The 17,287-nt window shown below is 34.6% G+C and overlaps 1 protein-coding gene across 1 annotated transcript; it reads right to left on the bottom strand.

Moving 5' to 3' along the window:
• Positions 1–11,994: 11,994 nt before the first annotated feature.
• LOC103195054 (zinc finger CCHC domain-containing protein 10) lies at positions 11,995–13,513 on the bottom strand. The gene is given in 5 exon segments (XM_007938513.2): positions 11,995–12,450; positions 12,452–12,507; positions 12,510–12,575; positions 12,578–12,605; positions 13,436–13,513. Coding segments are annotated over 5 exon segments (684 nt in total).
• Positions 13,514–17,287: the final 3,774 nt, after the last annotated feature.

Here is a 17,287-nt window from a genome sequence, read left to right as displayed (position 1 = left end):
GCATTTGACTGCTAACCAGAGGCTGGTGGTTCAAACCTATCACCCAACCCTAGGGAAGGAAGTTTGGGCAATCTACTTCCATAGTGATACCGCCTCGGAAACCCAAGGAGGGAGTGCTATAAGTTAGATCTGACTCAATGGCAGTGGGTGGGTCATATTATTTTCCACAGTGTTTGTACCATTTTTCAGTCCTACCAGCAGTGTATTATGGTTCAAATATTCCACACACTCACCAACATTTGTTGTTTTCTGTTTTTTTTTTTTCTTAGCTTTGGTATTAATGGTGTGATAAGCTGATATATGATTGTTGTTTTTATTTGTATCTCCCTAGTGGCTAAAATTGACAGCATTTCATCATGTGTTTGTTAGTCACCTGAATATCTTCTTTGGTGAAGTATTTGTTCATGTCTGTCCGTTTTTTAATTGGATTATTTGTCTTTTTGTTGTTGAGGTGTTGAAGTTTCCTATAAATTTTGGAGATTAATTCTTGTCGAATATATTGTTGTCAAAACTTTTTCCCAGTTGGTGCATCCTCTTTTTACTATTTTGATGAAATTTTTTGATGCACGTATCTACTTTTTAGGATGTCCCAGTCATCTAGTTTGTCTTCTGCTGCTTGTGCACTTTCATTTATGTTTGATAGGTATTTATGCCCTATATTAGGGCCTCTACATTTGTCCTTATTTTTTTCTCTGATGGTCTTTATACTTTTAGGTTTTACATTTAAGTTCTTTGATCCATCTTGGGTTAAGTTTTGTACATGGTTTGAGATATGGGTCTCTTTATAGTTTTAGGTTATACAGTTAAATCCTTGATTTATATTGAGTTGGTTTTTGGTATGCGATATGGGTACTGTTTCATTTTTCTGCAAATGGGTATCAAGTTTTGCCAGCACCATTTGTTATAGTGACTACCTCTTCCCCATTTAATGACTTTCAGTCCTTTGTCAAAAATCACCTCTCCATAGGTGGATGGATTTACTTCTGGGTTCTCAATTCTGTTCCATTGGTCTATATATTTGTCACTGTGTCAGTTCCAGGATGTTTTGAAAACATGGCTGGGTAGTAGGTTTTGAGATTGGAAAGTGTGAGGCTTCCTACTTTGTCCTTCTTCAGAAGTGCTTTACTTATCTAGGTCTCTTTCTTCTCCATATAAACCTGATGATTAATTTTCCACTTTTTAAACAATGATGATGGAATCTGGATCAGGATTGCATTATGTCTGTAGGTAGCTTTGGGTGGTAATGACATTTTCAGTGTTACCTTCTGTTCTGGTTACCTAGTACTGCTCTGACAGGAATATACCACAAATGGGATAGCCTTAACAAACAGGAGTTTATTCTTTTACAGTTCAGGAGGCTTTAACTCCAAGTTCAAAGTGCCAGGCTCTAGGGGCTGGATGAAAGCCCTTCAGCCTTGGGCTTCAGCTCTGCCTTCAGCTCCCGGCCCAAAGAAGCTAGAGGTATTTCTTCACTCAGACAGCTGCTGGCTGCCAAGTAACAAGGCACAGCCCCCATATTACCAAATCACATGGCAGGCCATTAATTCAAGTCCATTGTAAATCCCAAGCTCAGCAGAGTATGGCAGGCTGCTGAACTATGACACAGCTACATGCAGGGTTCAAGGTGCCATAAGCTAGAGACCATCCCCAAAGCTTCTCCTTCTATACAGGAAGCAGACCACATCACAAGGCAGCTACTCAGCTGCTTGTGGTAGATCCCACCATGGAGGTGATTGCCAGTCTCATCATGGGGAATAACTACCACCAGCTGCCCAGCCACTCAACCAGGCACAGCCAAGTTGACACACAAACATAACTACATTTTCATATCCATGACAATTGTATATTCTTCCATTTACGTAAGTCTCTTTGTCTCTTATGGTTCCTTGTAGTAGTTTTCTTTGTATAAGTCTTTTGTAACTCTGGTTAGATTTGTTCCTAAGTATTTCATCTTTTGGCTGGCTATTGTAAATGGTATTGTTTTCCTGATTTTCTTTTCAGACTTCTCTCATTAGTGTAAAGGAATCTGATTTTTGTATGCTGATCTTGTACCCTGTCATTTTGGTGAATCTTTCCATTAGTTCTAGTATTTTCTTGCTGAGTGTTTGGAATTTTCGATGTATAGAATCATTAATGGCAAAGAGATACAGTTTCACTTTTACTTTGCCAAAGTGGTCTCATTTTATTTCCCTGTCATGCCTTATTGCTCTGGGAAACACTTCTAATACAACATTCAATAGGAATGGTGATAAATGGCATCCTTGTCTGGTGGCCTTTCTCAAGGGAATTGCTTTCAGTCTCTCTCCATTGAGAATAATGTTGGCTGTTAGTTTTTAATACATGCACGTAGTAATTATGTTGAGAAATTTCCCTTCTGTTCCTATTTTGTTGTGTGTTTTTATCAAGAATGGGTGTTGGATTTTGTCAAATGCCTTTACTGCATCTATTGATGTGATCATATGCTTCTTTTTCTTTGATTTATATGAGGGATTATACTGATTGTTTTTCTAATGTTGAACCATCCTTTCCTAACTGATTTGAATCCCACATGGTCATGATTCTTGGCTAGGATTTTGTGGAGAATTTTTGTATCTCTGTTCATGAGGTATATTTATCTATAATTGTTTTTAGCGGCATCTTTGCTTGTCTTTGGTATCAGGGTTATTATTGCTTCATAAAATGAACTTGGAATTATTCCTTCCTTTTCTATATTCTGGAATACCTTGAGTAGAATTAGTTTTAGCACCACTCTGAATGTATTGCAGAACTTACCAGTGAAGCCATCTGAGCCAGGACCTTTATTTGTTGGGAGTTTCTTTAGTGACTTGTTCAATTTCTTCTTTAGTTATGGGTCTATTTAAATTTGCTACCTCAGTGCATGATAGTTTAAGTAGGTAGAGTGCTTCTAAATCTGTGCATCTATTCTAAGTTTTCAAATTTGTTGAAGTACAGTTCTACTTAATATTCTGTTAGTATCATTTTTTATTTCTGTTGTGGCATTGTTTTTTTTGTGTTATTTGCATCACTTGTTCATCTCCTTTGTTAGGTTGCCAGTAGTTTGTTGATTTTATTAATGTTTTCAAAGAACTTCCATTCTTGTTGATTCTTGCTGTCATTTTTGTTTCATTTATTTCTTCTCTAATTTTTATTATTGCTTTTCTTCTGCTGACTGTGGGCTTATTTTGGTGCTTTTTCCTAATTGTTGGGTTTATTGGGTTAAGGTGTTGATTTTGATTCTTTCTTCCTTTTTTTTTTTTTTAATTTTTTATTGTGATTTGGGTGAAAATTTACAGCGCAAATTTGTTTTCCATTCAACAGTTCACACATATTTTGTTTTGTGACATTTATTGCGATCCTCACACAATGCAACAACTATCCTCATACTTCCTCCCTGTGGTTACCCTTGTATACTTGTCCATTGTTTGGTAAGCCATGGAAGGGAGTTCAATTCTAGGCCTGAAGGGTAAGCAAGTGCCATGGTTTCAAGGCTTTCACCAGTCTTTATCCAAGCAGTAAGCCTTACCTTTCTTATGGTATCGAATTTTGTTCCACATTTTTTTTCCCCACTCTACCCCAGGATCTTCAATTTTGATGCCTTCCCAAGTAGCTGGCAGTGGTAGCCAGGCACTATCTAGTTTTTCGGGTCTCAGGGTCCTGTAGGCTGAGGTGTTCTGTGGTTCACTAGTTCCTTGAAATACTTGTTTCTATGCATCTTTGATTTTCTTCATTCTTTTTTGCTCTGGACAATTGGAGACCAACCATTGAATGTTAGATGGCCATTCTTAAGCTTTAAAGACCCTAGTCACTACTCACCAAAGCAGTATGTAGAACAATGTCCTTGTGTACTATGTTATAACAATTGAGTCTGATGTCCCCTGTGACCAAGATCCCAACCCACAGGCCCAGTGACTCATTCCCTCAAGGTGTTTTGGTGTGGCTAAGAAGTTATCATAACTTTTATCCCTGTTAGCTCTATTAAATATATGGACATTTTTACAGTACATACAAATATGTGTGAAGAAATATCATCTGTCAAACCTATATATGGCAATAAGCATATTCCCAATCATCTGTACATTCTTAATTATCTTGCCTGTCTACCTATATATCTGACCATAGATTAGCATAGTGCCTAAGGCACTTGACTGTTAACCAGAAGGCTGGAGGTTCAAACCCACCAGCCACTCCTTGGAAGGAAGATGGGGCAATCTACTTCCGTAGTGATACTGTCTCAGAAGCCCACGGAGAGGTCACTATGAGTCGGCTCTGACTCGACAGCACATAACAACAACAACAACGACATTACTGATAATGCAGTACAGTGTATGTAATAATATTTACCTTTGTTGTCTGTACCTCTTGTGTACCTCTCTGTGCCTTCCTTTTCCTTGGTGATATTGTGCTGGTCACCTGTTTTTGGTATATTGCCTTTCCCTTCACCCTAAATAATATATTTCTTTCATCTATCTAGCAGTTTTCCCTCCATCCCTCCCCTCCCAGCCCTGGTAATTAACAAAGTAAATTTCATTCCATGTGTAAATTTTTCCTTGACTTTTTGTAATAGTGGATCATACATATTTTTTGTTCTGTGATTGACTCATTTCACTCAGCATAATGTTTTCCAAGTTCTTCCACATTATGAGTTATTTTGCAGATTCTTCCTTATTCTTTTAATGTTGCATGGTGTTTCATTGTATTTATGTATCCTAGTTTGGTTATCCAACCATCTATTGATGGACACTTAGGTTGTTTCCATTTCTTAGGCATTGTGAATAGTGCTGCAATGAACAGGAATGTGTATATATCTATTCACTTCCCAGATCTCACCTCTTTAGGATATATTACTCATAGTTGGATTTCTGGATCAAGTGGTATTACTATTTCCCCCTTTTTAAGGAACCATCATACCGCTTTCCACAGTGGTTGTAACATTTTACAGTAGCACCAGCAGTGTGTGAGAGTTTCAATCTCTTTATATCCTCACTAGAATTTGTAGTTTTCTGTCCTGTTCAACTTTGTTATTACTGCTGGATTTAAATGATATATCATTGTTATTCTGATTTCCATCTCTCTAAATGGCTAATGATCACAAGCACTTCTTCATGTATTTTTGGACAACCTAAAGATCTTCTTTGCTGAAGTGTCTATACATATCCTCTGCCCAATTTTCAATTGTACTGTTCGTCTTTTTGATGTTGAGGTGCTGGAGTTTTCTATAAATTTTGGAGATAACTCTCTTGTAGGAGATGTCCTTGCCAATTTTTTTTTTTTTTTCCAGTCTGTAGGTTCTCTTTTTAATCTTTTGGAGTAGTTTTTTATTATTATTATTTTTTTATTTTCTTTGATGCACATAGAAGTTAATCTTTAGAAGGTCCTAGTCATCTAGGTTATCTTCTGCTGTTTGTGGAATTTGGGTTATGGTTGATAATCTATTTTTGCCATGAAATAGGGACCCTAAATTTGCTCCTATTTTTTTCTTTGATGAATTTCATAATTTTAGGTTTCATATATAAGTCTTGGATCTATCCTGAGTTATGTGTATGATGCAAAGTGTGGATAGTATTTCATTTTTCTTCCAATGGATACCCAGTCTTGCCAGCATGATTTTTTAAAGAGATTATATCTTCCCCATTTAAAGGGTTTGGGACTTCTGTCAAAGATCAACTGTCCATAGGTAGATGGGTCTATTTCTGGATTCTCAATTCTGTTCCACTGATGTGATGTGTGTTTTTGTGATTGTACCAATGACAGGCTGTTTTGACTACTGATCAGGCAGTGTGAGACCTCCTATTTTGTTCTTCTTCTTCAACAGTGCTTTGCTTATCTGAGGTCCCTTTCCTTTCTGCAAAAAAAAATAAGTGATTGGTTTTTCTGTGTCTTTAAAGGATGTTAATGGATTCTGACTGAGATTGCATTGAATCTTTAGATTGGTTTGGGTATTATTTACATTTTCACAAATTTCAGTCTTCTTATCCATGAGCATGGTATGTTCTTCTATTTACGTAGGTCTCATATAGTTTCCTGTAGAAGTGTTTTGTAATTTTCTTTGTATAAGCATTTTTTGAAAGTACTTTATCTGTTTGGAAGCTATTGTAAATGGTATTATATTCCTATTCCCTTTTCAGAGATGTTTTTGTTGATGTAGAGAAATCCAACTGATTTTTACACATTGATCCTATATTTTGCCACTTTGCTGGTTTTTCAACTAGTTCCGGTAGTTTTCTTGCTGAGTCTCTTGGTTTTTCTAATTACAGGATTATATCATATGTAAATAAGGAGCTCTGGTGGTGTAGTGGTTAAGGCATTCAGATGCTAACCAGAAAGTTGATGATTTGAAACCACCAGTTGCCCCATGGAATAAATATGAAACAGTCTACTTCTGTAAAGATTTGCAGCCTAAATCAAGGTGATTTTACTTTTTTGCCAATTTGGATGCCTTCTATTTCTCTTTCTTGCCTTATTTCCCTGGCTAGGATTTCCAATACAATGTTAAATAGAAGTAGGGATAGAGGGCATATTTGTCTGAGTCTGTTTGCAAGGGGAATGTTTTCAGTTTCCCTTCATTGAGAATGATGTTGGCTTTGTGTATATGACTTTAATATGTTGGGGAGTTGCCCTTCTATTCCTATTTTTCTGAGAGTCTTTATCAGGAATGGGTGTTGGATTTTATCAAATGTCTTTTCTCCATCAATTGATATGACCATGAGTTTTTTTTTTTTCTTTTGTTTTATTTATGTGATGCATTACATTGATTGTTTTTCTAATGTTGAACAATGCTTACATACCTGGTATGAATCCCACCTAGTCATGGTGTTATTATTATTTTCATATAGTGTTGGATTCTGGTGTCTAAGATTTTTTTTTAAAGATTTTTGCATCTATATTCATGAGGGACATTGGTCTCTAGTTTTCCTTTTTAGTGGTATCTTTGCCCGGCTTGGGTATCAGGGTTGTACTTGTTTCATAAAATGAATTTGAGAGGTTCTCATGTTTTTCTGTGTTCTCTAATAGGTTTTTTAAAAAAAGTAGTATAGCTGTCAATTCTTCTCTGTATGTGTGGAGAATTCTCCAGTGAAGCTGTTTGGGCCAGGGCTTTTTTTGTTGCCAGTGGTTTTTTCATGACATGTTCAATTGATCTTTTATTATGAGTCTGTTCAAATTTTCTAACTCAGTATGTATTACTTTAGATTAGTGTGTTTCTAGAAATTTGCCTATTTCTTCTAGATTTTCAAATTTGTTGAAGTACAGGTCTTCATAGTATTCTGATGTTCTCCTTTTTATTTCAGTTGGTTCTGTTGTGACAGCACCCATTTCATTTCTTATTCATGTTATTTTCATTTTCTCCTTCTCTTCTTTATTAAATTTGCCAGTGGTTTGTCAATTTGATTAGTCTTTTCAAAGAACAAAATTCTAGTCTTTTTTGTTCTATCTATTGTTTTTCTGTTTCATTTATTTTTACACTAATTTTTATTGTTTCTTTTTTTCCTTCTGGTGACTCTAGACTTTTTTTGCTGCTCTTTTTCTAATTGATGGAGCTGTTAGGTTAAGGTGTTTATGTTGGCTTTTTCTTCCTTTTTGATGTGTGCATTTATTGCTATAAAGTACCCTCTGAGTACTCCTTTTGCTATGTCACAAAAATTTTGTTATGTTGTACTTTCATTCTCATTTGATTCCAGTAAATTTTTTATTTCTTCTAGTATCCAGTAGTTTTAAAGGAGGTTTTTATTCAGTTTCCATGTGTTTGCTTTTTCTTTGATATTCGTATTCCTGATTTCTAATTTTATAGCACTGATAACATACTTTGCAGTTTCTTGATGTTTGTAAATTTATCAAGGCTTGTTTGGTGGCCTAACATATGGTCTTTCTGGAGAATACTCCATGTGCCCTGGAAAAGAATGCATGTTGTGTTGTTGTTGGGTGAAGTGCTCTATATATGTCTATAAGGTCAAATTGGTTGACTGTATTGATTAGTTTTTCTGTGTCTTTGTTAAATTTCTTTCTAGTTCTGTCATTGGAAGTAATATATTAAAGTCTCCTTCTATTATTGTAGAGTTGTCTTTTTCTGTTTTCAATTTTATTACAGTTTGACTTATGTATTTTGGGGCTCTTTCATTGGGTGTGTAGATATTTATTATGGTTATGTCTTCTTGTTCAACTGATTCTTTAAACATTACACAACATCCTCCTTTGTCTCTTATGGTGGTTTTTGTCTTGAAGTCAATTTTATCAGAAATTAATATTGCTACTCCTGCTCTTTTTTAATTGCCATTTCCTTGATATTTTTTTCCCATCCTTTGATTTTTAGCATATTTTTGTCTTGTGTCTAACATGTCTCTCTTGTAGAGACATATTGATGGTCACTTTTTTTTTTTAAATCCATTTCTTTTTCTTGATGGGTGCATTTAACTCACTTACATTCAGGTTTATTGTCAAGTAGTATGAATTTATTGCTGTCATTTTGTCATGTGTGTTTTTTTTTTTCTGGTATTGTTTATTACTTTGTTATATATAATATTCTGTGCTGAGCTCATTATTTTATGTGTTTTTTTTTTTTTAATCACTTCCTTCGTTTCTGCTGTGTTAGTATTTGCTAAATGTTTGTGCCTTTCCTCTTTTTTATTTTGATGAGAAGGCTTATTAACGTTCATTGAGGTTACCCTTGATTTATTATTTTTTCCCATTTAAAACAATCTGTTCCTCTCAAAATTATCTTGACTTCTTCTCCATTTGGAAATTCTGTTCTTACATTATTCATTCCCTCTTTTTGCCCTGTAGTTGTCCTCATTCACAAATTCATGTCTCTGGTTCCCTTTTTACAATCTGGCATATTTATTTTACTTTGGATACTTCTACATCTTGATTGTTTTCTGGGTGGTGTTGTCATGTGTGTTAATCACTGACTGTTATCTGCTGTTGTTGGTTCTCTGTCTTAAGAACTCCCTTTAGCATTTGTTGTAAGCCTGTAAGGTTTTAACACATTCCTCTAATTCCTGTTTGTCTGAAAATGTCTAATTTTGCCATCATATTTGACGGACAATTTTTCTGGATATATAATTCTTGGTTGTCAATATTTTTCTCCCAGGCTTTTATATATGTCATTCCATTGGCTTCTTGCCTGGCTTGTTTCTGCTGATAAATCAGATCGTCTTCTTATTGGTTGCACTTTATATATAACTTTTTGTTTATCCCATTCTACTTTCAGAATTCTTTCTTTGTGTTTGTTTTTGGAGCTTGATTATTATATGTCTTGGTGATTTTCTTTTGGGGTTTATCTTGTTGGCAGCTCGTTGACCTTCTTGAATGCATATCTTCTCCTCTTTCATCATATTAGGGAAGCTCTCTTCCAACAAATCTTAGACAATTTTTTTCTGTGAGTTTGTCTCTTTCTGTTCTGGAATTCAGATTACATATAACTTATTCCTCTTGATAGTGTACCCAATAATTCTTAGGATTTTTTTTTATTTTCTTCTTTTTTGATTGACCTCTTAACAAAAGAGTGTTGAGAGATTTGTCTTCATTCTCATTAATTTTGGATCCCATTGATTTGATTCCACTCCTTTGCTCTTTCAATGTGTTATCTGTTTTTGAAATTTTAGTATTAATCTTCTGATTTTCTATTTGCCTGTTTTGTATGGTTTCTAATTTTTCATTTATTTCATCCCTTTGTTCTTGTACTTATTATTATTATTATCATCATTTTGGTAAATTCTTCTAGGATTTTGTCTATGTTTTCCTCAATTTTGTCAGTGTGTTCCTCAATTTTGTCAGTCTTCTCCTTGATCTGTCTCTCAATCCATTGAAGGCAACTAAACATAATTCTTTTGAATTCCTTATCTAGTAGCTTCAATGCTGCTTCTTCCCCTGAGAGGTTTTTGGCCTGTATTCTGATCCTTTGTTTGTCCCAGATCTCTGGAGTCCCTAGGCATTGCAAACAGTTAACACACTCAACAACAAAGGCATAGTTTTATTATTTTCCTATTTATCTGAAAATGTCTAATATTGCCATCATAGCTGAGGGACAATTTTGCTGGAGATATATATATATATATATTTTTTTTTCTATCAACTCTGCTTTATTGAATGAAGTATGTGACTAGATAAGAACAGAATTCCTCCTGTCTTTTACGTTTGTGTAAACACCCTTTAATAGCCTCAATAATTAGAAATTATAATTTGTTTAAATGCCTTGACCCTCAAGAGGAATAAGGAGTGGCATTAAATAAAATGGCAATGAGATAGCAAAAGCTTTATTTGTGAGCAAAAACTATATGTTCTGTTTGACTGTAAGTGTTTCAACTTATGTACACATTTTTTCTCTCTTCTAAGTTCTTTAACTGGTAAAGGTATGTTGTTGTTGCTATTTGCTGTCGAGTCGGCCCCGACTCATAGTGACCCCTCCTTGGGTTTCCGAGGCAGTATCACTACAGAAGTAGGATTGCCCTACCTTCCTTCTGAGGTAAAAGTATAGAGGCAAGAAATACTGTAAAATTTGCTTGATTTGTAATTCATTAAGTTTACCAGTCCACTGATACATCTGTATGGAGCTTTTCAAAAGATGTTTTGAGAATTTATTTACGATCCTTGAAAACAGATAGTGCTGAAAAACTTTCAAGTAAATTACAGGCTCCTTAAACTCACCACATATATTTCAACATTTAAAAAGATGCCCATTTTTCTTCAAACGTAATTTTCTACTACTCTCTCATAAAAATATATAAAAAACTTAACAGTCATAGTTTTTACTATATGAATGCAAACCAAGATTTTTCTATTAATGGTGTCTTTCAAAAAAGCTTACAGACATCACAGAACAATGTGACATTAAATCACATAATCTCATCACAACAGAGCATTATACTTTTAAGAAAGAATGTGCAGTATTTGTTTTTAACTTGATTTTCATGCTGGACTTCAGCTGTGTATAGGCTATGTAAGCATACCAGATTAATCTAAGTCATTCACATATATGTAGTGGACAGTCATACATGACCAGTTACCATATAAACAGTCATACAATAACTGTAAAAATGGCAAAAGGCAATCTTTATGAAAGTTTAAAAAAAATCTCTTTCATAAATGGCAACCTACATTGCCCTACTTTTCTTTGTAAAAAAAAAATTACCTCTTCCTCTTACTTTCTTTTTCTATTTGAATGGTACCTTTGATTGGTGCTGCTGCTACTGAAGCAGATGAGATAGCATGTTGCTACAGAAAGATACTAAAATCACTTTTAGCCCTTTACATGTCTACTTTCTTTTCTGATACACTGGATTTATCAAAAGGCACCAAGACAGACTCCTAAGTGATTTCAAATCGTTTATTCCTTTTTAGGTTCCTCTAGAATGATTTTCCCCACAAAAGTTTACTCTAAGAACTTAAGGAACCAGAAAAAATGAATTCTATAACACAGCAATTTGATTTGTACCATTCAAAAGGAGTAGACATATTAATGGGTTCCTTGAATTTTTCATTTAGAGCAAGAAGTCAGAAAAACTTTTTCACCATAAATATAAAAAGAGAGCACATTTATTAACAGTAGGAAAACTCAGCCTCATAGTAAATATGTATTAACTCTTACATAACAATGCATAACCAAAGCATTAGGATATCAAGGTCAGATGCATTATCCTGAAAACAGATAGATATGTGCCATTAATGTATAACAAATTATGGCATTTAATTCATAAGAAGAAAAGGTAAGTTTCATCACAAAAACAGATTAACTGGATTTCAGCATTGAATAAATTTTAGAGATATTTTAAAGATAAAAAAGCAAAACAAAACTCCCTCTTAAAATAAAGACGTGTTTATATATGTAATCTATTATGTAATTACCTAATATAATTACATTACATAATCCATTCTTATAATGTAAAATATCTGAACTCTAGAAATTTTGACCAGTTAATCTATTTGGCCTTAACATATTCTTAATTCCTCTTGAGAATCACATTAATGTTTTCAGTTCATCAGTCCAATAAGAATGGAGTAATTCTATTTCTTTTTCTTCTTCTTTGGTGGTTCATCCTCAGAGCTGCTATTTCTTCTGCTACTGCTGCTAGTGGAGGTGCTGGAATCTGAGTCTGAAGCAGAGGAGGTGGAAGAGCTTGTAGAGGAGGCTGAAGATGGTGAACTAGAGGAGATTTCATCAGTGTCACTATCCTTTGAGGAGGATGAGGTAGACATTTCTTCACTCTCTGATGAAGATTCACTGGCTGAACTGTCACTGCTATTGATACTAGAACTGGTTATACTCTTAGACCTTTTTTTCTTGGTCTTTCTTTCTATATTAGTCTTTGCAATGCTTTGTTGTAATAATAATCTGTTTTCTTTTTCTTTTAAATCTTTCTTTATTTCTGCTGTTCTTGAAGGCCTATGTAGGTATTTTCTTTTTCCTGTGCATTCATTAATCCAAAGTCCAAACTCTAAGCATTTCTGACATCTTATGTATGTGTTGCTTATTTGCTTCCCTGAAGTTGACACAAAGCTGAGAGGGATAGCTAAGAAGATGAATGACTGCACCAGGATCCAAAAGGTCTTGACAGGCTAGAACTCTGTGTTGAATGCTTGTCTTGTGCTATAAGCTGATGCATGGGAGTCACCACCTTAATGTGGTTGAGAACTACTCCTGGGTATATATTTCTTGATTGTCAACTCCCCCCAACCCCAGGCTTTTATATATGTCATCCCGTTGGCTTCTTTCCTGCCTTGCTTCTGTTGATAAATCAGATCTTCTTTGTATGTAACTTTTATACTTTAGTCTTCAAGGAGACATCTTTGCTCTTTAGCACTCTAAAGAAGTCTTTTGCAGCAGATTTGTCAAGTGCAATATGTCTTCTGATGTCTTGACTGCTGCTTCCATTGGTGTGGATTGTGGAACCAAGTAATAGGAAATCTTTAACAACATCAATCTTTTCTCCATTTATTGTAATGCTGTTTATTGGTCCAGTTTTGAAGATTTTCATTTTCTTTATGTTGAGATGTAATCCATACTGCAGACTGAAGTCTTTAATCTTCATCAGTAAGTGCATCCTCACTTTCAGCAAGCAAAGTTGTGTCATCAGTGTATTACAGGTTGCTTCTTTGTATGAACTTGGATATTTGGTTGTCATGGAAATATTCTAATGTCATTGTGTTTATATTTAATTTGTGACTGTATGTTGGTGTGATTCACACTTGTGGACTTGTTTTTTTTTTTTTTTTTTTAGCTTTATTTTATTTTAATATATCCAAGAGAGTGGGGCTAGTGTGCTACTCTATTTGCTAGTTTGGCAGAATTTATGCACTCATCACCCTGGTGGGTGTGATATAAGGTCAGAATGTGTATATAAATTTCTGTTAGCTGTTTGTGCAGAGCAGTTGAGGATGGATTGTACTGGTATTGGCTGCCATCTCTCATTGATCAGTTGGTGCCAAATCAGGTGGTGGCCTTCACCAAGTAAGTGGGGCTGCTGGAGTTGTGGATATGGTTGGGGCATGTGGGCATTGTTGCTTTCTGGTCATCAGCCACCATTGTGTTGCCTATGCAGTACTTGGCAAGTGGAACTGATTATCAGTTTGCTACATGGGTCAGGTTGCCACTTGCAAATATTCAAAATGGTCATCCCTTCAGGCCAGTCAACAGTCCGCAGCTCTATTTGTCTCCTTATTTACTATTTTCATTCAATTTCTTCAACTTCTTTATCCTTCTCTTCAAAGCTTAGGGTTCCAAGATAATCCTCTATAACTCTTTTAGTTGTTTTCTCATTTCTTTTTTTCTGGAGAGCCTGTGTAGTTTGTCTGCTTATTTTGTCATCTTTTTTACTTTTCTTATTCCATCATCAACCAGTTCTGTCTTATTTTCTGATGTGTATATTTATTGCTATAAATTACCTTCTGAGAACTACTTGTACCATGTTCCAGAGATTTTGTTTGGTATGTTGTGTTTTCATTCAAAGAAGTTGTTTAATTTCATTTTTTATTTCTTCTATCACCCAGTAATTTTTAAGCAGGTGTCAATAGGTTTCTATGTATTTGATATTTTTCCTTGATCTTCCAATGATTGACTACTAATTTTACAGCATTGTGATCTGAAAAGATGACATGCAGTATTTCAATGTTTTTAAATTTATTGAGACTTGCTTTATAGCCTAATGTGATATATTCTGGAGAATGGAGAATGTTCCATATGAGCTGGAGAAGAATATATATTGTGCTATTACTTGATGAATTGTTCTGTGTATATGTATGAGGATGATTTGGTTGATTGTAGTGTTTAGTTAGTCATTTTCTTTACTAAGTTTATTTCTGATTGTTCTGTCCTTCATTGAAAGTGGTGTACAAAGTCTTCTATTATTATTGTGGAGTTTTCTATGTCTCTTTTCAATTCTGTTAGATTTATATATTTTGGGGTCTTTCATTGAGTTCATAGATATTTATTTTGGTTATGCCCTTTTGTTAGGTAGACCCTTTAATCATTATATAATCTCTTACCTTTTCTCTTATGGTTTTTTTTGTCTTAAAATCTATTTTATCACAATAGATTCTTTTAAAAACACCATTATTATTTTTGCAATGTTTTCTCCCCTCACCTCCCATCCCTACTCACTAACAAAGAAAGTTTCCTTCCATATATAAATGTTTCCTTAACTTTTCACAATAATGAACTCATACAATATTTGTCCTTCTGTGATTGACTTATTTCACTCAGCATCATGTCCTCCAAATTCATCCATGTTATGCAGTGTTTTGCAGATTCTACATTATTCTTTAGGTTTGCATAAAACTCCATTGTGTGTATATACCATAGGTTATTTCCATCTTTTTTGCTATTGTTGCTAATGCTGTTCTGAACATAGGTGTACATATATCCGTTCTTGTCTTGGTTCTCACTTCTTTAGGATATATACTTAGTGATATGATTGCTGGATCAAATGGTATTTCTAATTCCTTTGAAGAATTGCCATACTGTTTTCCACAGTGGTTGTATCATTTTATAGTTCCACCATCAGTAGATGAGAGTCCCAAATTCTCCACATGCTCAACAGCATTTGTTATTTTCTGTCTTGTTAAACTTTGCTATTAGTGCTGGGCCAAATTATATCTTATTGCTGTTTTGATTTGCATCTCTCTAATGGCTAATGATCATGAACATTTCTTCATGCATTTGTTGGCTGCATGAATATCCTCTTTGGTGAAATATCTATTCATGTCTTCTGCCCATTTTTTCACTGTATTGTTTGTCTTTTTGTTTTTGACGTGTTGAGGTTTTCTATAAATTTTAGAGATAAGCCCCTTGTCAGACATGTTGTTGTCAAATATGTTTTTCAAATTCTGTAGGTTCTCTTTCTACTTTTTTTGAGAAGTCTTTTGAAACACATGAAAATTTAATTTTTAAAAGGTCCCATTCATCTAGTTTATCTTCTGCTGTTTATGCATTTTAGGTTATGCTTGACAGTTTATTTATGCCATAAACAAGGCCACTAAATTGCCCCATTTTTTTCCTTAAGAAACTTTAAAATTTTGGGTTTCACATTTAAGTCTTTGATCCATCTGGAGTTAGTTTTTGTATATTGTGTGAAGTACAGATCTTGTTCCATTTTTCTGCAAATTGATATCCAGTTTTGCCAGTACCTTTTGTTAAAGAGACTCTCTCTCCCTATTTAATAGATTTCAGCCCTTTGTCAAAGATCAGCTGACCATAGGGTTGATGGATCTATTTCTGGGTTCTCAATTCTATTCCACTGGTCTATGTGTCTGTCATTGTACCAATACCAGGCAGTTTTGACTACTATGACTGTATAGTTTTGAGATCCAGGAGTGTGAGACTTCCTACTTTGTTCCTCTTCAATACTGCATTGCTTATCTGAGGTCTCTTTCTTTTCCATATAAAATTAGTGATTGGTTTTTCCATATCCTTAAAGCATATTGATGGGATCTGGATTGGGATTGCAATGACTGTATCAATTGCTTTGGGTAGAACTGACATTTTCACAATGTTCAATATTCCTATCCATGAACATGGTATGTTCTTCTATTTATGTAGATCTCTTACGGTTTCTTGAAGTAGTGTTTTATTGTTTTCTTTGAACAGGTCTGTTGTGTCTCTAGTGAGATTTACTCCCAAGTATATTACTTTTTTTTTTGGTGACTACTGTAAATGGTATTGATTTCCTTATTTCCTTTTCAGAAATCTCTTTGCTGGTGTAGAGGAATCCAACTGATTTTTGGATGCTGATCTTGTATCCTGTGACTATGCTAAATCTCTCAATTAGTTCCAGTAGATTTTTTTTTCCTTTTTTCCTGATTCTCTTCTGTTTTCTATGTGTACAATCATATCACCAGCAAATAGGGATAATTTTACTTCTTCCTTACCAATTTGGAGGCCTTTGATTTCCCTTTCTTGCCTTATGGCCCTGGCTAGGACTTCCAGTAAATTGTTGAATAGAAGTGGTGATAGAAGGCATCCTTATCTGGTTCCTGTTCACAAAGGGAATGGCTTCAGTCTCTCTCCATTGATAATATTGTTGGCTGCTGGTTTCACATATATGCCCTTTATTATGTTGAGGAATTTCCCTTCTATTTTGATTTTTCTGAGAGTTTTTTTTTTTTTTTTTTTTTTTTTAATCAGAAATGGGTAGTGGATTTTATCAAATGCATTTTTGACATCGATTGATATAATCATAGGGTTCTTTTCCTTTGTTTTATTTATGTGATGGATGATGATTGTTTTTATAATATTGAACCATTCTTGCATAACTGGTGTGAACCCCACTTGGTTATAATGTATTATTTTTTTGATATGTTGTAGGTGTCGATTGGCAAGGATTTTGTTGAAGATCTTTGCATCTCTTTTCATGAGACATATTTGTCTGTAGTTTTCCTTTTTAGTGATCTTTGCCTGGTTTTGTTATCAAGGTTATGCTTGCTTTGTAAAATGAATTTTGGAGGATTACATCCTTTTCTATGTTCTGAAATAGTTTGATTAGGATTGGTGTCAGTTCTTCTCTGAACATCTGGTAGAATTCTCCAATGAAACCATCTGGCCCAGAACTTTTTTTTTTGTTGGTCATTTTTTTAATGACCTGTTCAATTTCTTCTTTTATTATGGATCTGTTCAAATATTCCACCTCAGTCTCTGTTAGTGTTTAGGTAAGTAGTATGTTTCTGGAAATCTGGCCATTTCTTCTGTTGTTGTTGTTGTTATGTGCCATCGAGTCAGCCCCGACTCATAGTGAGCCCTCCTTGGATTTCCAAGGCAGTATCACTACGGAAGTAGGATTTCCCAACCTTCCTTCCAAGGAGTGGC

The sequence above is a fragment of the Orycteropus afer genome, unplaced genomic scaffold (assembly GCF_000298275.1).
Source record: "Orycteropus afer afer isolate SDZICR_OR568_19922 unplaced genomic scaffold, OryAfe1.0 scaffold00050, whole genome shotgun sequence".
NCBI lineage: Eukaryota > Metazoa > Chordata > Mammalia > Tubulidentata > Orycteropodidae > Orycteropus > Orycteropus afer.
This window is presented reverse-complemented; position numbering and strand designations above follow the sequence as displayed.